General features: G+C 40.1%; 1 protein-coding gene across 1 annotated transcript in view; it reads left to right on the top strand.

Annotated features, from left to right (window-relative positions):
• The window catches only part of EIF3H (eukaryotic translation initiation factor 3 subunit H), a 130894-nt gene that overhangs the window by 5452 nt on the left and 102951 nt on the right, over positions 1-22491 (top strand). Inside the window, exon 2 of the mRNA XM_067530152.1 lies at positions 21372-21528. Within this exon, the coding sequence (XP_067386253.1) occupies positions 21372-21528 (157 nt within the window). The remainder of the gene's footprint in view (positions 1-21371; positions 21529-22491) is intronic.

The following is a 22491-nucleotide window of genomic DNA, read 5'->3' as shown; positions in this document are numbered from 1 at the left end:
GTTCGAGCAGGCTGGGCCAAGGCCGAGGTGTCTACAGAACGAAAAGAAATGCACAAGGTTGCCATCATTAGCATGCCCAGGGAAATGAAAGAAATGCAACAATGTATAAAAAACTCACCTTGCTGTGCACAAGGGTAAGACAGACCCTCATTCCATTCCGCACATCCCAGAAAGGTCGGCTCGCTGAGCCGTTGCAGAGATGGGTAGGCTAGGGGCACTTTACTCTGTTTTAGAGAGGATTAAAAAAAGCTAATTTCAAACGCTCTGTATGAGAGGGGTGCCTGGGCGCCATGGTTTAATTAAGATGAGTATTTTGTCACGAGGTGGCCACAGGGGATCTGGGGACAGCGTGGGGGGGTTAATAGTGTCCTCTGAAACCATAGCCAAATGAATTAAAGTGACTTTTTGGGGACAATACAATGAGGAATAAACATGCGCCATGGTCCCTAGGTGGCCATGAGCAATATCAGTCTCCTGAGGGTAACGCACGAGGAAAGAAAAGATTTGCTGCACGCAGCGGAGTACCGGCCTGGCCCTTATGCCGCTACTCTGTGTTCCGCCATGATTCCGGCTCCCTTGATTGCAGCGTGGTGCAGCAAAATATCCTACCAGGGAGGCAGGAACAAGGCTGCACTGCCCAGAAACCTTTTGCAAAGGATAACAGATTACCTACATGAAAGTTTCCGTGAGATATCGACTGATGATTCTCGGAGCATATCTCTGCACATAGATAACGCAAAATCGACCTAATAAAATCGAATTAGGTGCTATGCCACTTGTGGAGGTGGTTTTATCACATTGACTTTTGCCGCATGTTAAGTTGACGGGACTGCCGTGCCAGTGTACACGCAGGCTTTCAGAGATCGACATAAGTGACGTTACGTCGACCTCCGTTGCCAGTGTAGACCTGGCTTCATACACTGTATTTTGAAGCCTTCCACCAAAGTCTGCTCTACCAGGTGGAGTGTAGCCCAGTTGTAAGGACTCAACTACGTCAATAAAGTGTTCATTGTTAATAATGCGAAAAGGAGAATTTGTGGCATAAATGAACCAAGCAATCTTTTCATCTATGGTGTCTTGTTGGTATTTGCTGGTCCTTACTACAAACCCATCCCTGGTGGTTTTACTGGATGGTTGAAATCTTTTGCTTGCTACTGATACTTTGTTGTCTGAAATACATTTAGTTGCAGCACTGCTGCTAAAAGTACCAACGGATGACTTTGAAGTTGTTGCAGATAGACAGTCACAGTCAAAATCTCCTGAAACAAATTCAAAAATTATTTTGAATAGTTGTTCTCACTTTATTATTCAGTTAAGCATTTACAGTTTTTTTTTTCAGCAAGAATGCAGATCTGATTCCAAATTACCAAAAAAGCTAAGACTGACTGCACTTAGAGTGCACTTAATTTTGCAGTAAGTCCCATAGAACTCACTGGCACTTCTGTTTTTTTTTTGAGAAAACAAGTATAGGATGGGATTCCCTTGGGAAAACTGAGTTATGCTGAAGTAAAATAGGGAATAGACTTTGGCATCACCATTATGATCTATGACCATGATGTTCCAAAATAAGGGGCATGTATTATGTAATATAAAATAAGAAAACGACACCCAGTGGCACCCGGCAACTCTAGATTTCTCTTACTGCAGCTTTCTGTACCGTATACTTGAGTGATAGATTCTAAACCTAGTTAACTAATTAAACAAGCCATAAGGATTAGCTAAGTTAAACTTTTTTCTAGCAACATACAACATAGCAAACCGCTTGGGAATTTACTTGTTAAATCACACGTATTCTAAAAGGCATAGAGAGAGTCTTGAAGAATGATGCATTGTAAAGTGAATTATTTAAGTTACTAACCAGTTGATCCACATTGTTCTTCAGGCATATCCACATCTTCATCCACATCATTTTTTCCCAATAAGCAGTTTTCATTATGATGTTTCATTCTTGCAAGTAGGCCCTGCCATCTCCTCCTTGCACTGCTTACACTTAATACGTTTTCCTTTTTTACCCAGGGAAAGAATTTCTTCCAAATATTCCTAGATAGGGTCTCTCTTACACCCAGAAGCCATGACAGTTTTTCTGTGGCAAAAGTGTGGGGGAATATAGGAAGCTGTGTGTGTACTGAATAATGTCTTCCTTTTTCTTTCCGGTCCACTCCACTGTTCCTTTCTACTCTGCCTCTGTCCTTTGTCTGTCTGTCTTTAAGACAGTGTCTTAACTAACTCCTCGAGCCTTGCTTGGCTCAGCTCCACCACCACATAAGCACAGAACAGCAACAATCCTATCCAGCCTGTGTCTCTTTGCACATGTGACTTTAGTCTGCTGAGAAGCAGAAATAGAGAGCCCAGAACTTTTAAGAAGCAAGAGCTGGTAGTTAGGCTGGACAGACTAGAGCCATTAATTCATTTTTGAGACTGTCAGTGTATGTTTAGCATGTTTGTGATGAGATTTAATTGTAACTGTTATTTTTTAAATGAGTGAGAAATTTAGTATTTTATTAATGATTTAAAAAAAGTCTAAAAATCTGATTAAAAAAAAAAATTGATTTTCATCCAGCCTGCTATAAAATGAGGGGAATATCCTGGTTCTGAGGATTAACTCTATTTTTTTTTAAGAGTGCTTTGTAGTTGGAAAAACAGTATAAATGTGAAGAGTTGCTGTTAACAGAATGAAGTAGGAGCTTGTAAACAAGCTGTAGAGGTGCAGTGAGGGATACAGTATCTACTGAAAGGTTTCATCATTGATCTGTATACAACTTCGAGGAGTTCAATGAAACAAAACCCTCTGGTATCATTTGCCCTGAGAAAAAGAGTTAGTGTTTGGCCTAAGTGCAATGAACAGTGTTATACTTCAAGGCTCGAAGCGAAATATCATTTCACAATAGTTTTTTCTGTTTGAAAGGAAAATTGGCACGTTCCCCTTCTGCTGTGGTTAACAGTTGGGATTCATTCCTTTCGGCAGCTATGCAGACGTAGTTGTGTATCAAACTGGTCTCCTGCATTGTAATTACGTCTGCATAGCTGCTGAACAGGCTGATGATTATGGTCTGATCTCTTGGTGCTTATTTGTTAGCTGTTGTTTTGCTACAAAGACGAAGAATGTGCATTTTCACTTAATTTCTTTATTTAAAAAAATCACTGTTTTTCAGTTTGTATAATGCTTTTAATCTTCAATGTATTTTAAATTAAATGCTCACCATGGTGATGAAAGTATTATCTCCATTTTATCGATGGAAAATAGGCAGAGAGCTTGAGTAACTTGCCTAGTACAGTAGAGGGAGTTTGCATTAGTAAAGATTGGTATCTAGACATCTAATGCATAATCCCTTGCACACTAGAACATTGTTAAGGATACTCGTTTGGTGTTCTCCTGGCACTGTTACAAAATTGAGTCTCCCTAGTGTTTGTGAGCCGAGTGGCAGAGTGCAGGGAAGAAAGACACAGAATCTAGCAGACAGCTGGCAAAATAGTACAGTGCCTAACCTGGGTACTGAAAAGTCTGATGTATTTAGGTCTATGGTATAAAACAAATGCAGTTTTGTGCCCAAGAAAAATGTTTTCCATTAATTAAATTTGGCAAGCACGCTGAGATTTGTTTTAAAAAAATATTTTTTTCAGACTGTTTTAATGGGCAACTTATTTTCAATTTATTTTATTGCTTAGGACCAGAGATTTCTTCTACAGTAACTCCTAGGCTTGCTCTGCCATAAATAGTATTTTGGATCCAGTTTAAATGTTTATCCTTTTTCTACTCCCCTTTCCCTAAAATTGCCCTGTAGACAAAAGTATGGTTGTCAGCATAACTCTGCCACATCTTTTATTTTGTGTAGTGTTAAGATTATAGATGTATGTGATTTTTGTATTTCAGGAATGCTTAGCAGTTCTACTAGTGTACTTCTAGTATTTAGCATATCATACTAAATTTCTTGAATTCTGAATTAGCAAAATGGTCAGCACACCTTATTGTTGTAGCATCAACATGGGCAAGTTTTAAGATATATTTGGGAAATAAATTTTTTAGATATGCTAATTTAGTAACTGCCAGAGGTTCCCTTTTGTGTTTTAGGTAAGCTTGGTTGTATTAATTCACTTGACTTCAGTGATGCCTGTCACTTTGGCTCATAGCCTGCAACAATATATCCATAGTTAATACTCCTTTATATCGCATTTGTGTTTAACCGTACACATTCATAACACTACACTACACATAACTGCACATTCATTACACTAAGCCTTGACCTGTAGTGAAATAAAAATGCTATTTAAAATGGAATATTAGAGATATTGATTAAGAATATTAAAATGCTCCCTCTACAGCCTGACAAGAGTATTAGCATTGTAATATGAGCATTATGCTACCATGGATTTCACGTTCTTTCATATTTCTTGTGACACTTGAGACAGCCACTCAGTAGTTAAGGTTGTGACCAATTTTCCGATCTAACCCACATTTTGGCCCCTTCTAAAATCCACAAAGGAATATTGGTATCAAAATTGGCAGGGTAGATGTGTGGCTGAGGGAAATCATGGTTCACTGGACTCCTCACCTGAGAGGAAATGTGGGGTGTTGCTTTGGAGGCCACCTAGAACCTCCTAAGTTTTGCAAGGGTGTTGGTGCATTCAGCAATGTGGAACCCCTCTTTTGAGTGCTGATGCACACCTCCATTTCTGTGTATCTTTAACTGATATTAGCCAGGTTGCCCTCACAATCTCAGAAGGAAGGGGGAATGACCCTTTCTTCAAACCCTCTTGCTCCTCCATCTCATGCTGTGAGTGTTTAAAAACAAATAAATAAATTCCCAGCAATAATTAGTTCAGGTGGAGTAAGGTTTTGAGAGTGCATATTAATAATTTTAAGATAAAGTAGTTACAGAAATTTTGTCATTACCAAAAAAACAAACAAACAAACAAAAAAACAACAACATTAAAAGGTACATAATTCAGAGTTGAGATTACTTTTGCAAAAGACTCATATTTATCAATTAATGGTTTAATGTACCCAGGCTACCATAACTGTGCACCAAAAGTGATGTCCTCAGAAAATCAGAAATTCATATAACCTTATCCATCCATATGTTTCCTCTTATCAGTAATAATAGAATTAGAATGCTCTTAATCATCCAATACTGCTGTACAGGTAATAAATAACTGAAGTTAGCTAACACAAAAATGACAGTAGTACCCAGGTCTTCTAAAGCACTTCACTTTGTACATATCAAAGTGCTTTACAAAGGAGGCAAGTATCATTCCCATTTTGAAGATGGGGAACTGAGGTAAAGTAACATCATTTTTCATGATTACACAGCAAGTCAGTAGCAGAGCTGGGAGTAGAACCCAGGTCCTCCTGAGTCCTAGTATAGACCCTCATCCACTGGACCACACTGCCTTCCTTTAGGGAAGATTTTTCTATTTCTCTAAACCTGTTTAAAACAAAACTTGTTCATGTAATTTTCAGTGAAGACAAGTGTCCTGGACATGTGGCAAACTTCCTGTTTCACAAATAAAATAACTTGATTGAAAATTACATAGTCATCATGCCAGTGTGTCACTTTCATGACTGTTTTGAAATATATACTGAATGCATGTGAAAGGAGGGATCTCATAATTCATATGTTTAAATGCAATATTTTACTTCAGCACATAAGAATTTTTTTCAGTCCTTATGTTGAGGCTAGGATCCCAAAATAGGATTAGGTGCATTTAACCCTGGAAACATTTTAAAGTGCTGTTAATAGACAAAGCAAGTTTATTTTGTTTCATTTAGCTTTGTTGTGTTCTGTTAATTTCTTAAGGCTAAATAAGTGTGGATAACTGTTTTTGCAGGTTTTCCTCTATTTCAGAATGAGGGTAAAAATTCAGCACAATCCATGTGAAAAATGGATGGTTGAATGATGAAGTTTACTGCTGCTGCTTTTGGCTGTCACTTCTAAACCTTTTCATATGCAACTGCTAGAAGCTGCAGCCTGAAAAGTAATCCTTTTATGCACAGATGGCACCACTAGCTCAGTAAGTAATGCAAATATTTGAATTCTGGTAGTTCACTAATATAGCAGAACACATTTCAGCATACAGCTGACAGCTAAAAGCATAAGACTCTTTTGTACCAACTGGAAAATATTAAGTTGAAACTATAGCTTGTGTCTAATCTTCCTAAAATGCAGATACGTTGTGTTGTAAGAGAGCATGTTCATCAGCTCTCATCCCCAAAACAATGGTAATATATTGACTTTTGTTCTAAAAACATATCATCATAAAAATCTTTTGTGTAAAGATATTAAATATTTTTGAAATATTTAAATTTTCTAACCTATTTGTAGAAGTAGCAAAAATAATCCTTCATTACTTGCTAATGCTATGTCTTCGTTGTAACTAGGAGGATTGTGGGGCCTTACTTTTATTACAGCCCCATCATTGCTTCCTGACAGCAGGATAATAATATCTAATGCCCTGCTGCTCAAACAATTGGAGTTCTGGGGCTGTATTATAGAAACATACCTACAAGGGAGTCATTCTGCACTGCCTGTGGTCTTGATGGTTTCCATGGCAATGAACATGAAGCCATGTACTGTGTAAATTTATACTGTGATAATTCCTATTGCAGAGAAATATATTGATAGTGAGTGGGGCAATGGATGATTTAAAATATACAAACATAATGGTGGTGTATTATTGTTTGTATTGAAGTGGCACCCAAAATGTACTATCTGCTTTCCACACAGAAGAGACAGACTCTCTATCTGAAGAGTGAGCAATCTTAAAGGATAGATGAAGATAAGAATGGATGCAACATCCAAACAAATCAATCATGGTGATGATTAGCATACGTCTTTCTTAACGTTTGATTTTTGTGTTTGATTTCAATACCCTTCACTTCTCTTGACCATTGAATGACCTTATCGTCATGCAATGCACAGCAATTCACATTCAGCTTGTTCCTTCTGCATGACTGAACAATTCATTTACAGGGGAGAAATAAATGAACATAAATAAGTCGATGACTTAAACACATGTTTCATGGTACCTGCAAAGCACTAGCTGACTAACTCAGACTTCGGACAGAGATGAGAAAAAGCACTCTGTGAAAGATTAACATCTCTGGCTCCTTCAACCAAAGACAGGGCTCCCATTCCAATTCAGTGTTCCTATAACAAAAAATAGGGAAAACAAGTTTATTTTTCTATTTGAAAGATTAAACTCAAGCCAAACCCCAAGTACTGTTTTGAAAAAATCAGGCACCCTTTAAATATACATATAAAAATACTAAAAATGACAACTTTTTTCTCTGGCAGTCACTCTTAAAAGGAATAAAATCTTGAACTAAGATGAAATTGAGTTGCAATGTGCTAAATAACCTTTTTTGTGCCAGAGTTCATATTTTTTTATTACTCAAAATATAAACATAACTTTAAGATTTATTGTTGCTCAAGAATTGTAACTTGAATACTCACAATTTTTAAACTATTTTGATAATGGAATAGGACAAGTAGGAAGCTGTGTGTTTGGGAGAGTTGTGGATATATGCTGACCTCTAGATATGACTCTATGAAATCAGTTGTCTCATCTCCTCTGCATCACATAAGTATCATTTTTGGCAGGCTCAGCAGATGTTTGAGGTTGTATACAGACTGGATTCTTCACAGGATAAGTCTACAGATCTGTTATGATTGGTCTGACTCCTGTTTGCAGGACCTTGGAGACAGACACCAGACCTTTCAGTTACTTCAGGCTCAGAGTGACCACACCCTTGAGGCCTTGATCAGTTCTGTCTATCTCCAGTTGCTGCAGGAAGGCTTTCCCAAATCTCCTGTTCAACAAGAAAACAAAACCACAAAGGGGATCCTTTTTATTCTTACTCTTTTGTTTAGTGGATTCAAAGCATTCTTGGGCAGCCACTTAGCCTGGGGGCTCTGGAACAGTCTTACTGGAAACACCCTTTCTGATCCTGAGGTTGCTGGCTGCAGCAGCTTCCAGTGCAGCTTGTCTGAGCACGCCTCTCTGACAGGAACATCTCACAGGTATCCAAAGGAATAAGGAAGCTGGCAGAAAAATCTCAAAAATGCTTGGGCTAATTGGTCTCCACTGATGTTGTGGGTCAGTCATGCATCACTGCTTTCTCAACCTCTTCCAAATAACCAAATCTGGGGGAACAAGAGGGAGAGCAGCTCACACATCAAGGAATAGGCAAGCAGTAAGGGGCCTCTTGTCTCACCATTTGTTTTCGACCATTTTCCCGAACCCCTTTGAACAAGATGTAAATTAGCTGTTATGTAACCCTGCCTTGTTCACAATGGGATTCAGTGAGACAACATGAAAGCTGCTTCTGCTCCTCCCTGAAGTAGAGAGCATCTATAAAGTTCAAGGGGCTCACTTGCAGATTATCTCAAAAGTGATTCTTTCTAAGGTTCCACTTATTTCTATAGTACAGCAGCAGGTGCAGTTCTCCCTTCAGATTCCCTCTTCAGTGATATCCTGTTATCTTGGAATACAGAGGCCACTCTCCCTCTGGCCTATAGATAAGGGGGAAAAACTCCATAAAATCACAGTACATTCTGAGACCTGAAAGGGTGATTATTCTTATTCCCTTTCTCCGCCCTGCACTGCCCCCCCCCCCAAAACAAACAAACAAACAAACAAAAAAAAAAAAAAAAAAAAAAACACCCTTAGAAATTGCAACGGTAAAGTAAAAGATTTATGGGAAGGACACTAAAGAGTCTGCAAACAGGAAATTTTAAAGCTCTGTTTTCCCAGTAAAACAAGAAACAGGAGGCGCAGGGTGACCCTCTTTCTTGTCTTCCTTTTCCAGTTTAACAAAGTACAAACCTTTCCCGTGTAAAGGTCTTAAAGTGGAGGAAAAAAGGGCTCAGAGTTCAAAGGGCTCCTCATTTTCATTTGCCCAGGAGCAAGGCCAGATTGTTTTGGCCTTGGGGCCAGAGCCCACAGAAGAGGATACTCAGAAGGCCAGAGTATGTCAGAACTGGAGAGAGTTAGAGGAGAAATCCTATGCCAACTCCAATAGCAGGGAAGCTCCCATCCAAAGTTAATAGAAGAAGAGCCCTCCAACATAATATCAACTGGCCCAAGCTCAGAGCAGTCAAAGATGTCCTAAGAACTGTAACTCCAGTCCTGATGTGTTGGCGATGTATATTACAACATGTTGGCTGTGCTTTGTATCACTAAGGAAGAAGATACTAGGTATCTGAAGCATGCTATGTACTTCTAATATTCACTGTTCCCGGTTGAAGGGAAGAAGAGAAAATAGTCTGTACTCCTTAGCACTACCCATAAAGAGGAAATAAACATCATAACAGCTGGTCAAGCAGGAAAAGGATGGGCCCAGGAGTGGAATTTCCAGCCCAAGTTCTTCGAGTGGAGAATCTGACCTTAGGTTCCCAGCTCATCAGTGCACCTGCTTGTATCCAAGATCCAGTGGAGGTACCAGAGCCTTATACCAGATGAAGAGGTTAATACCATCGTAGTACCTAGGAGTTCTAGTAAAGAACCCAGACCTCACAGTGCCTGGTTAGGTACCAATGCAGAACAAAAAAACATTCGCCTACCCCAGATTGCTTACAATCAAAGACAGCCCATTTATATTCCTCTATGGTCTCCTATCTTTGATTGTAAGCAATGAGGCTATCATGCAGACCAATACTGGCATGATTAATAGTGCATGATTGTAGTGATGGCCTTTCTCCCATGGCCAAAAGCATGACTTTTATTTCCTGTTTATTGTTCTCCAGGAGAAATTAAAATAAATAAATAAATTAAAAAAAAAAACCAAAACCAGGAAGTGATCTGGATAGTCCCACATTGTCCGAGGAAGTCCTGGTTCTCCTATCCAGCTGAGGTGGCAACCACAACTCAGTGATGCCTCCTCTACAGGAAGGATCTGGTCTCAACTACTAAAATTCCACATTCAAGACTTAATTGATTTAATTTACCTACTTGATATTTAAGAGCACCAAATTAAAATAGGATATTAAAAAGTTGTGCCAAATCCCTTTGAGCTGGACACAGGTGCTAGTTGATGTCGTAAGGTTGGGAGCCTGCACCTGCTCATCTCTGGGAGCTGGTCTACACTGCTGTGCTGGGTTGACGGGAGTAACTAGCGTATATCACGTTGATGTACTTACGTCTACGCAGCGCAGCGTCTTCATGACAATACGTCAACTGGAGAGCGTCTCCCGTCGACACTGCCTTCCACTTTTTGGGGAGGTGGACTAATTGAGGACCGGACAGCGCTCTCCCATTGACCCACTCAATCGATGCTGCTGCATCGATGCCTGCTGCCGTGGCAGTGTAGACATGCCCTGGGTCAGGCGTTTGCCTCCTTTGCTTATGTGGGTCTGGAAACTCCTGACACAAAATCCTGTTATGCACAGAGGAGCACTGACCATTTTATATAAAAGAATATGAGGCAAGGGAACAGGGACAGACCAATGGACTGAATGGGGATGGGAAGTTTAGGGGAATTCAACAACTACAGTGAAACAATAGCACAGTCCCTTCCCCTATACTGGAGGTGCCCAAAACCTTAACCCCACCTGATCCCCCACGCACTCTAATCCCGCCCAGCGGTGCACACACAGGGGAGATGCACTAGCCTGGAGAGGTAGCTGCTCAGTCTGGACCTGCAGCCTGGTAGGGTTGTTGCCTCTCAGCCTCCACCTTCCCTTGGAATACGTGTGTGCTCACCACCAGTCTCAGTCTAAGGCAGCTGCCATGGCTAAGCTGGCTAACATGTTTCCCTAATAAACAAGATGGGTTCAACTCCCATGGTGCTTTACTGCTTTACCAGTTCCAGTCTAGCAGTGTCTATCACAGTCCTGTTCCCTGCATCTGCAAGCATCAGCTCACATCTGCAAGGTTATCACATCTACAATTTCTTGCCGTTTGACAACAATGAATTAAAATAGGATATTAAATAACACCTATAATCTTGAGAAAGTATTCCACAAGCAGTATCTTCAGAAGCCTGGTCTGTGTAAGGTGTAGTGCTAAGTATTAGCAATGTTGGGAGCGCTTGTGTAGATGAGCAGCTGACGTATGAAATATCAATTACATCTGCTATGAGTAGGGCTACGTAACGAGTGCGTGCACACACACGAAACTCCAATTAACTACTGGCGGCCTGTCTACCAGGCCTCTTGCCATTTCTAACGCTGGTGGAGCTAATCTGGTGTTAGCAACAGTGAGAATTTCAGAAAATTTCTTTAGGCCTTGTGTGCACTACAAAACTTCCAACACTTGTCCTACTTTTAATCAGTCTTTAACTTTAAACCTAGTCTCTTTTTTTTAATTTTTTGTTTAAAACTTTTACTAGTTCTGATATAGATAAAGCCTTAATAGTTTCTGGCATACTTAATAGTTAGTGGCATACATAAATGACAGTATTCGTAGTACTAATAGATGTTGATATACATCCTTATTTCTAATAATTGCAGTAGGCTTTTCACCTCTGACAGTTTGAACAAATCAATAAGTTGATTTCAGTGGTGTGAACACAAGATTAGTAGCACAAGTTGTAAAAGTAGTAATATCTGAAAGACTTTACCTGAAAACTTGTCTGTAAGGGAAAGTCATATGGGTATACTCTCAGGTGTGAATTTAAACTGATAATTATACTGTGTAACCCCTTTGCTTCATTATTCCAATACAAAAGTTGCTTTTTTCACTTGGGAAAGTGAAAATGTTACTTGGGAAGGGGTTTAAGGAGAACTAAAGAGAGCCACTCATACCTGAGTAAAAACATCCACATGGGAGAGTGTGCTGCTATAATACAGTTTTGTAGGCCTTAGACACGTAACAGAAAAAAAAAAGTGTAAAAGTAATTGGCAATATAAAGTAAGATTCAGAAAGTAAAAACTGCTTGCTGCTGTTGTCTTATATTAAGTCAGCTAATAGTTGCTTTTTTTTTAAATAGGGGATTGCATCTTTAAAGTAAAACCTGCCACATGGATGTAATGGAGAAAGTTGATTTAATTGTGCTTATCTTCAGTTCACTGAAACACAAAGATATATTTAACCCCTTGAGTGCTTTGAGATAAGTCTTGTGCTTGAATACATCTCAGTTCCTTTCAAAGGAATGCAAGGGCACTTATCTTACATTTGTAGGGTCACATGCTTATCACTTCAGTCAGATACTTGTATGGTTCTGAAGAGGTGAGTTTAAAGTAGTTTAGCAGCAGATTCACATTGTCAGTATTTCTGTAGTAAAATCTTAATTTTAGCAGTCTAACTGGTTTATCATAACTTACTCTAGGTTATTTGGCATTAAACTTTTAGAAAATTTGTTTTTCGGTGCTTCTTAAAACTCATCTTTAATCTTTTTTAATAGTTTTAGAAGCTTTTTTCTGTAGTTTGACTTAATTTTTAATGTTTGAAAAGTATTTTGAAGATGAGAAGCACTGTATAACTGCAAGTATTTTTTTAATTGAGTTTTAATAGCTGTTTAAAATCTGGGTAAGTGACTAGCCCATATTATGATTTAATTGCTTTGGTATTTTGAAGACTAAATTTAAAAGGCAATCGAGTCTGGAGTTTTATTTTTTATTAGTTACTCTATCTGCATAATCTTTTCTAAACAAGCTTCCAAGGATGTATATTGCTATATGAATTTCTTTGCATACATAGAAGTAGGATTGACAAATATTTAGTCTGTGGTATTTGAAAGAGGATGTGGAACCATAAATGAATGTGAATCTGGCTCCGCAAGTGCTTGAGATGGCGTAAGTAGCAAAATACCTAGTGATTCAATAAAGTTTAATTTGCCAAAAACAGTCTGTCTTGTAAATGCACTTTGTTTTAAAGTGATTATGAGTACCAAAGTTGCATAATTAGTGAATTGAATGGCTGCTGGGTGCCAAAATTTACACATCTTCCTCAGAGCAGTGTGCAAAGTCAAAGCATACATGAGTAAATACCATAGGTGATGCAAAGTTGACACTCACTACTTAACTTTTGCCAATGTGCATAGGATGTGTTGCCTTACCTAATTCCAACTATAGCAAAGATGGCATTGTAGCTATCTGCTTTTGGGCAGTAAGTCACCATGATATCTAGCTGTTGGTACAAGGATGAAAGGATATAAGAATATTTCAGAACTCTGCTTTCCTCTTACCAGTTCACTAATACTTAGATACTGTGCATCTATCTGTAGAGTCTTCCTCTGGAAAGAGCCTGCCTTTTTACTATCACATTGGGAAGACTAATGGGAAAAAAAATTGTCTTGCTCTGGACGTGATTATGCTTGGGCTCAGTCAGAATTCTTTTAGGGTTCAAGCTGATTCTGATAGAAGTTCATTTTAACTTTAAATTTCTTTATTTTGTTTGTAAATTAACATAACACAGGTTGTTGGGTTTTTTGTTTCTAAATTAGAGAAAATTTTACTGCATTTTGTGATGATCATCAGAACCACAGAAGTACCTCATTTATGATATGTCTTTAAAAAAAGTTAGTGATCAGTACTTTTATTAGTTTGCTTGGCATTAAATATTTGTGTGTGAGAGATAAGATAAACCTAGAAATGCCAGACTATAGGAATTTATAGAGGCTGAAGCATTGTCTTGTGAACAACCCCCATACCCTGTAAATATATAACCTGCAAACAAATGAGAGGACAGGTTGAATGTTCAAAACTGTCAGTCATACCCAAAATTCATACCCAAATCCTAGTTTATCTTTACGTTTGAAGGGTTGTTTTTTGGCATGAAAATACTGGATGTCAAGATGTCTCATCAGTTTTGTAGTATTGTTTGTATAGCAGCATGACTTTTTGCGCCTCTTTAAACTTCAACTATTCATCAAGTATTATATATTAGATATTACTTAAAACTGTTGGAGTCTTATAAAAACGAAGTGGAAACTGTCTTCATTTTCATAGAGTGCAGGTCTCATTTCTTACATTTTGTGTTCTTTATTTCAAAACAGACAGTAGCTAATATGTAGTGTTGTAACCATGTTGGTCCCAGGACTAGAGAGACAGGATGGGTGAGGTAATATCTTTTATTGGGCCAACTTCACACACAGCTTAGACAGAGCTCTCGAAAGTGTGTTGCTTTCTCCAACAGAAGATGGTCCAAAAAATGTATTACGTCACTCACCTGGTCTCTCAGTCAGTAGCTAAGAGTTACAACGGCACTGGAAAACATGTTGCTGTCTGAGTGTGGTAATGGAGTTAAGCTTATAACATAGCCTCATGCAAGTAGAGCTCTTTTACTAGAATAGCACATTAATGTGTGATTTTTAGCATGCATTAGGATATATAGTTACCATTTGGAGTTCTGATAGTCTCTAACCTTTGTTTCTGCTCAATCAGAAAATGCCAGGGGTTGCATTGTCATATCAGGTGCTCTTTGTCTGTTGTGATACTGTTCTTACAGACTGATATAGACTACTAGAAGATAAAATGTGAACAGTTGGCATCATTATCAGAAAAGCTGCAATGAAATTAAATATTGTAGTGCAAAAACTTATCAAAGGTTAGTGGAAAGGCCATCGGGGGTAAAAGAACATAAAAAATTGAAGAGCAGAAGTAGAGAAATGATGGAAATATGATGCTTAAAATACTTTGCATACGTTTAATCATGTAGTAAATAGTATCTTATACTTGTGCCCAATCCAGTCCTATTATTTACAAGTTCTGTGACAATGCATGATAGCTCTCCACTGGAAATTTGATTTCTATCCCAACAAGTCTATCATGAAATACAATTTTGATAGTTTCGGGAGGGGGAGAAAAAGCATATTTGATTTAAAACTGTTTGTTACCTTTCAGCAAAGGTATTAAATTCCACTTCACTATATGGTAAGTTTTTTTTCTTTCATGTCATGTTATGTGACTTTTGAACCAGGCTTTCAAAGTAGCCTCATTTTTGGCCTCTAAATATGCCCCTGCACCTTTGCCCAAAGTGGGTACCTAGATGTGGAAATGAGGCACCAAAGATGAAAAGCTTTGTATTCCGTTACTAATCCCCTTAGGTATGCAGTCTCCCACACTGCATTGTGTAGCTTGATTCACCCTATTTAATATTTACAACACATTTATTTGAAGAAGCATTTTCCCCCTTTTCTTTCACTTCAGCCCTTATTTTCTCCCTTACCTGAAACAAAAATCTTCCCATAAAACTGATTATTTCCCCCCCCCCTGAAAAGGGATAATATACAGTGTATTTGCATTCAGTTTTCCTGTGCTGTGAGTGTTTTTCATTAACATTGTGCTGTAGGTAGTGTAAATCATTAGAGATGTTTTAAAATGGTTGTCATGAACGTAACCTTTTGCTTCATTATTTAGTGTGCAGTGAAATATATGTTCCTGCCACATAAATGTGGACTTGTATTCATGCAAGAATATTCATTGAATCTGTAAGTGTAATATTGATTCAAAATCTTTTCTCACACAGTGGTAGAGCAGAAATCCATTATGGTAGTTGGTTTGCCTACAGACACAAAGATCAATAGTACTTCGTTAACAGGGCCATCAAGCATTTCTACCTTGGATGGATTAGACTTTAGACCTTGGTGAAAAAAAGTCCACTTGACTTTGACTTGGCATCATCCTTATTGTCTGTACAGGTTCAGGTCTGTGCCTGTAGCTATTGTTGTTTTGCACTTAGCTTGTCTTGTTTAAGTATAATTAACAGTTAGCACGAATTGACTCCATAGTTTGTGTCTCTAAGCTAGTCTCATATCAATGGTTGAAAACAATCTACAATATCAGCTCTTCATCAGGTGGGGATACTTTACTGTAGTGATGGGAGGAGAGGGAGAATTTTAATGACTTAGTCCTTTTTTACTAAGGGTATGTCTACACTTGGAAGTAAAGTCGATTTAATTTCAATCAACCTTCACCCGCCGAACTAATAAAGTCAGTCGGGGCGTGATCACACCACACTCATTGTGTCGAGAGTGCGTCCCCACCAGCTGCACTTGTATCGATGAGCTGAGCAGAGCAGAGCAGTACATATCCCACAGTGCAACTAGCCTGAGCAGAGCAGTACATATCCCACAGTGCAACTAACCTGCAGGGGCTTTGGGGAAGGTCTTCGGCCTCTCATGATACAATGTCCTCTTCCTCCCCCAATGTCGGCAACAGACAGACGAATACTTTTTCATGCTATTTTTTTGAAAACTTGGCTCTGTTGCACATATGCCATTGCTGGAGGGGCATGGAGCCTGCTCAGCTCTGCACTATCATTGTGAGCATCACAAACACCTGGTGACTTATCTTGCAGTATTTCTAAGGCCGAGAGAGGAGCCGCAGCATGGAAAATTACCATGTTATCAAGCTGCCTTGCTACAAGCCATAGAACAAAACAATTCCCGGTTGCTGCTGGTTGTCATGCAGCAGCCGAACTCAATGGAGCACTGTTTCTGGTCCCGGGAACAAGCACTGACTAGTAGGATTGCATCATTATGAAGGTCTGGGATGACAAGGAGTGGCTGCAGAACTTTAGGATGCATAAGGCCACTTTCTTTGAACTTTGCGCAGAGCTGTCCCCAGTCCTGAAGCGCAGGAATACTTGAAACCTGCTCTGAGAGTGGAGAAGCGAGCAGCCATCTGTCTGTGGAAGTTAGCAACACCAGACTGCTACCGGTTGGTTAGGAATCAATTCAGAGTCAGCAAATCCACCATCCACATCAACAGCTGTGATTCAAGTGTGTGGGGTCATTAATTGACTTCTGCTAAGAAGGGTAGTGAATTTGGTAAACATACATGACATAGTGGATGGTTTTGCCGTGATAGGGTCCCCTAACTGTGGTGGGGCGATAGTTGGCATACACGTCCATATCTTAGCACCAGACCAGCTTGCCACAGAGTACATAAACCAAAAGGGATATTTTTCCATGGTGTTGCAAGCAGTGGTGGATCACAGGGGATGCTTCAGCAACATCAGCATGAGATGGTCTGGAAAGGTGCATGACGCACACATCTTTAGGAACTGAGGTATGTTGAGAGAGATGCAAACAAGGACTTTATTTCCGAACCAAAAAATAACTATTGATGATGCTGAAATGCCAGTAGTGATCCTGGGAGACCTAGCCTACCTCTCGCTCCCATAGCTCATAAAGCTGTACACCAGACACCTAAACAGCAATAAGAAGTGGTTCAATAACAGGCTGAGCAAGTGCAGAATAGTAGTGGAATGTGCCTTTGGGCATTTAAAGGCTTGCTTGTTTGCTCATTAGGTTAGACTTCAGTGAAACCCAATATCCCTATAGTTATATCTGCCTGCTGTGTGCTCTCTAATGTGTGCGAGACAAAGGGAGAGAAGTTTCTGTTGGGTTGGGTCATGGAGGCAGATCAGCTGGCTGCAAACTTTGAGCAGCCAGGTACCAGTGTAATGCTGAGAGTCCAGCGAGGAGCTCCACACCTCAGGGAGGCATTGGAAACCAGTTTTTGTAATGAGTCACAGTAATGTGTATCCCTTATCTATGCTGTGCCTTCCCATTCCATCCCCCTCTTGCAGCAGTGTCCCAGCACCTTCCTATTCCCCCACCACCCATCCCATGCATGTAATAAATAAAGAGTACTTAATTACAAAGAAGTTCACTTTTATTGCATATGTGTAACAGTGGAGGGAAAGGAAAATAATTAAACTGTTAACAACCACAGTCATGGAGTTGGGTGGGGAGAAAAAAAGCTGTGCTTGTCCATGCAAACACCAAAGCCTGCACATTGAAAGCTTTTAGAAAGGCTGCCTTCCCTTCCTTCTCCCCTCCTCCGGTATTGAGTGGAGCACATACTGCACCCTACCCACCCTCCTCCTGGAACGCTGGGGGTGGATGCTTGGGAAGACGGTACTTGTTGCTGGTAGTTCTGTAGGGAGTCTATCCTGCCACTGCTGTTCCTGAAACTCAACCAGACATCTAAACACGTCTGATTGATGCCTCATTATATGCAGCAAGAAATCGGGACCAGCTTGGGACCCAAGAAACTGTCCCAGGTGGGGATCACACGCTCTGTTTTTTCGTTATGAGCACAGGTATTGTAATATTGTACTGTCTCACCTAGGTGACCCTATGTGATATTAGTCTCCTGAGGGTAACACAGGCGGAAAGGGAGCAGTTGCTGCAAGTGTCTGGGTACAGGCCTGGTCCTTATGCTGCTACACTGTGTTCTGTGATAATGCCAGAACATATAATAACAGAGTGGCATGGGAAAGTGTCCTATCATGATGGAAGAAATAAAGCTGCCCTCCCATGAAACCTTCTGAAAAGGATTGCAGAGAACTTCCATGAAAGTTTCCTGGATGTATCCATGGAGGATCTCGGGCCATCCTGTGCCCATAAACAGTTTCTTCTGGGCGCAACCTTCTGCATAACAGGAGCACCAATGAGGAAGCCTATTCCCACCAGACCTAATAATTTTTTTCTAATTAACCTGAACACAACAGAAGATGTAACCCCAGCACTGTGATTTACATTACATACCCACCAGAAGTGCCTTCACCGGCATCTTGGTCGGTCAAGATGCTGTCCTGACTCTGGCTGGACTGCTACAGGGTTAAAAACAGCTCCTGGCTTTCAGGGAGAATGGATACCCCACTTGTCTGCCCCCCAATCTCCTCCTCTTTCTCATCTACAGTCTCATTGTCATTGAGCCGGGACTCAGATTCACCCGAGGTATCAACGGTGCGTCTGGGGGCAGTGGTGGGGTCACCGCTGAGAATCGCATGCAGCTCCTCATAGAAGCGCCACGTCTTTGGTGACAAGCCAGAATGACTGTTCACCTCCCTTCTGTTTTGATATGCCTGCCTCAGCTTTTTTATTTTAACGCGGCACTGCTGCGAGTCCCTGTTGTGCCCCTTCTCCAACATGCCCCATGATATCTTTTCGTAGATAACAATGTTTCTTTTGCTGCATCGGAGCTGCGACTGAACAGACTCTTCTCTCCTCAGACCAATGAGATCCAACACCTCAGGTCTGCCCGCAGCTGGAGTGTGTTTGGGGCATGCAGTCGCCATGATCAGTTGTGCTAGCAAGCTCTCCATGCTGATCAAACAGGAAATGGGAATTCAAAATTTCCTGGGGCTTCACCAAAGGAGGAACTGTTTCCTGTGTACGTGGCCATGGTGCAGCAGAGTAAAAAACAATGTCCAGAGCGGTCACAGCGGAGCATCGTGGCACACCTCTCAGAGGCCAATGATGTTGATTTATGCAACGCTCTGTGTACATTGCTGTTCATTTGATCCATCCACTTTGATTTTAGTGCTACACCCTTTCATGGAGGTGGTTTTATTAGGTCGACATTTACAGTGAGCTAGGTCGGTGGAACGGACCTGTCAGTGGAGACACATTATTATGTGGTTGACGGAAGGTGGCTTTTGTTGACCTAACTTTGCCGCCTAGACCAGGCCTGTGTCATTTACATGATTCATATCTGCTCTTACATGTATTTTCTCCCTTGTTTATGTCACTTGGCTTCTCTGTTTTTTGTTTTCAAGGAACACCTGCAATGTGTCATGTTTCCATTTCAGTTTTGTAACTGATATTGTTAAAAGTAATCCTTAAAAGCCTTATAGCTGAAAAATTTGAGAAATATTTTCCGCCTTTTTTAAAAGTTTGTGTTTCTCACTAGCTTGTGCATAATCATGTTAACTGCTTTTTGATGTCAATTGCACTTCCTATCTCCTGTATTGCTTTGGGGGGAAATGATAGCCTCCATAAGAGGGTATTTAATAGTTAACAGTAACAAGAGAGCAGAAATGCTCATATAGACCTTATTTAAAAAAAAAAAAATTTAAAGGGAGTTGTCACGGGCAATGGTCTTGGGTATTATCGCGATATTAAGTGAAGGGCCCCTGAGTTGCCGTGCAGAGAGGACTATCTAATGAAGGGTGAGTCCTGTGTAGTGTAACCGACTCCCCTCGCTCAGTTCGCCGTGGTCCTGACTGTGTTACAGTGACCAACGGTTTCAAGCCCTTCAATCAGTACCAATACTCAATGTCTTTGTTATAATCGGAGTCTTTATTCAATACACAATTCTGATGAAAATATAAGAGATAGAAAGAGAAAAAATCCTGAGCAATTCAGGATGTAAACGATGGGAATGCGTGCCTAAACTGTCGCGAGTCCCCCGATAGTACCTCAGTACCCCAATCGTGGCTTCAAGCGAGACCGCTACAATAGCTAGTCCTCTGTCACCTCACTTGCCCTGTTCAACAGCGACCAGTAACAGTCTCTAACTATACTCCTCATGCCTTAGGTCTGCTATGCCTGCTTCCTGCAGATAGCCCCCAGCCTCACGGTAACTCTTAACCGTGTCCTCGGGACGTTTCAGTCTCTTCTAGTCTCTGAGCGAAAGACTTTTCCCCTTGAAGCAATCTTAACCTAATCTTCTGTTACTTGTCTAAAAGTATCAGAGGTTCCCTACTCCCACGAACTGCTATGCCACTCGGCAAAGAACCCTTTGGTCAGGAAGGCTACTCCTGCTAGGCCTAATACCTAATCACCGTAGTCAATCACAATATACTTACTCAGTCTTTGATTCTGTCTCAATCGGTCTTTGATTTGATTCTGTTTCAATCTGCTCTGATCTGTTCTGCTGTGCTTCAAGCGCTGTTTCTCTTCTGGGCGAAGTCCAGAAGTCAAGGGGTCAAGAAGGGGGATGTGTTGACTATCAGCCTCTGCTGTGCTGATTACATCCGAACACACCACGCTCCTGACCTGTTGGACTCTGTCTTTTATCTGATGTGGACCTTAGACGAACCAATGCTTGGTGTTACTGGTTGGTTACAATTTTGGTCTAATTAGACTGACACTTGATGGTTGGAACCAACAATTGGCTTCCGTTGGTACATTTAGCATATTGGCTTGGTGATAGGCCGCTCATCTGGCTTATTTTGCTAGTCTAAATAAGCCGATAATATTTGCTTAATTTCCCCCTATTTATGCTAATTATATCCTATATACAAAATCGAAACTTATCTGAAGACGCGCGCTGAGAGGGTGACGCTCACACATCTCTCATCCGTTACACTTGGCCGCAACACATTCTATTATTCTACTCAACAAGCAGCCATTTGGCTGCATGTGAGCCGGACGCACAGCGCCGGGCCTCACAGGAGTTCTCTCAGAAAATTGATCTTTGTTTTTTAAAAAAAATCTGTTATCCCATGTCCCTTTAGTAGTCTTCAGTACTTCCCCTCTAATTTACCATGAGATCCTGTCCACTGGCCTATATTAAATTCAGTGAAATGCATTGTATCTTTACCCAAGACAACTTTTTTGTATAGCTTTTTGTGTAGGACTTTCTGTTGTCATTTTAAGCCCATAGTTAATTTGGTTTTCAGCTATTTGTTGTATGAATTTAAAGACACAATACAGAAGAGGCTTACATAATCTGCTTTTTGTTCTTGATTTTTAGGTTGTGTTAAAGATTATTAAACATTACCAAGAAGAAGGACAGGGGAATGAGGTGGTCCAAGGAGTGCTACTGGGACTTGTGGTGGATGACAGGCTTGAAATCACCAACTGCTTTCCATTCCCTCAGCACACAGAAGATGATGCAGACTTTGATGAAGGTAATACATGCAGTTTGTATAAACTATGGCTTTGGATTTACAGTCTCTTTTGCTACACAAAAAAAGCCAAAGAATCTTGTTTTCTTTAAAACAAAAAAAGACCACCCACCAAACCAAAATAAGACAGGCGCACATGCACTCACATTCGCACGCATGTACAAAAACTCCAATGACAATTATGGTTGGAAACTTCACTCACACTTGTTATAAGGTCTTTTTTGACTGAAATATGAATCTATAATGCATTTCCAGAACTTGCATATGAAGCTCCCATCCTGTATATCTGACTTAGGGCTTGTCTACATGGGAAATACACAGCTTTAATTACCCCAGTATAATTAGACTGCTTTAGTTACACTGGAATAACTCCCCTGTATGGAAACTTATATTCTAGAATGTGTCCACATGGAGAATTACGCCTATAAATGTAGAGAAACCCTTATTATTAAATCCTTCTTGAAAGTCTGCAGTGCAAGGATTTGTAGGTTAAGGGGTGCTGTCAACTTGACAATTTTAAAATGAATTAAAAGTAGCTTCAGGTTTTCACACCTGCCCCTATGTTCTCCTGCTGATCAGTAATTTCTTACTATCTACAGGAGACAGTAAAACTGACTACACAAATTAATGTCAAATGCATAAAGAAAACTAAAGTCAGTTTCTGTTTTTAATCTTTGTAATAGTATCTTGTTACTTACAGTAATTGAAACACTTTCAGTGATTATTTTTAAGTTGATTGTGCGCCTTTAATCCTAACATATGAATTAGGTTTAACAAAGCAATATCTTTAAAGTAGTCATTCATTTAACACGTTTGTTCTACCTAATTGACAACTCAATCTGTGAAAGCAATTGTAACAATCTTAAAATGACTGTAGTTATTTATTTACTCTGCTTACAGTTTAAACATAAATATTCAATGCCATGATGTGCTCCTGCCAAGTAGTTTATACCCCTAAAACGTGCT

The sequence above is a fragment of the Emydura macquarii genome, unplaced genomic scaffold (genome assembly GCF_026122565.2).
Source record: "Emydura macquarii macquarii isolate MOO-44397 ecotype Brisbane River unplaced genomic scaffold, CSIRO-AGI_Emac_v2 contig_369, whole genome shotgun sequence".
NCBI lineage: Eukaryota > Metazoa > Chordata > Testudines > Chelidae > Emydura > Emydura macquarii.
This window is presented reverse-complemented; position numbering and strand designations above follow the sequence as displayed.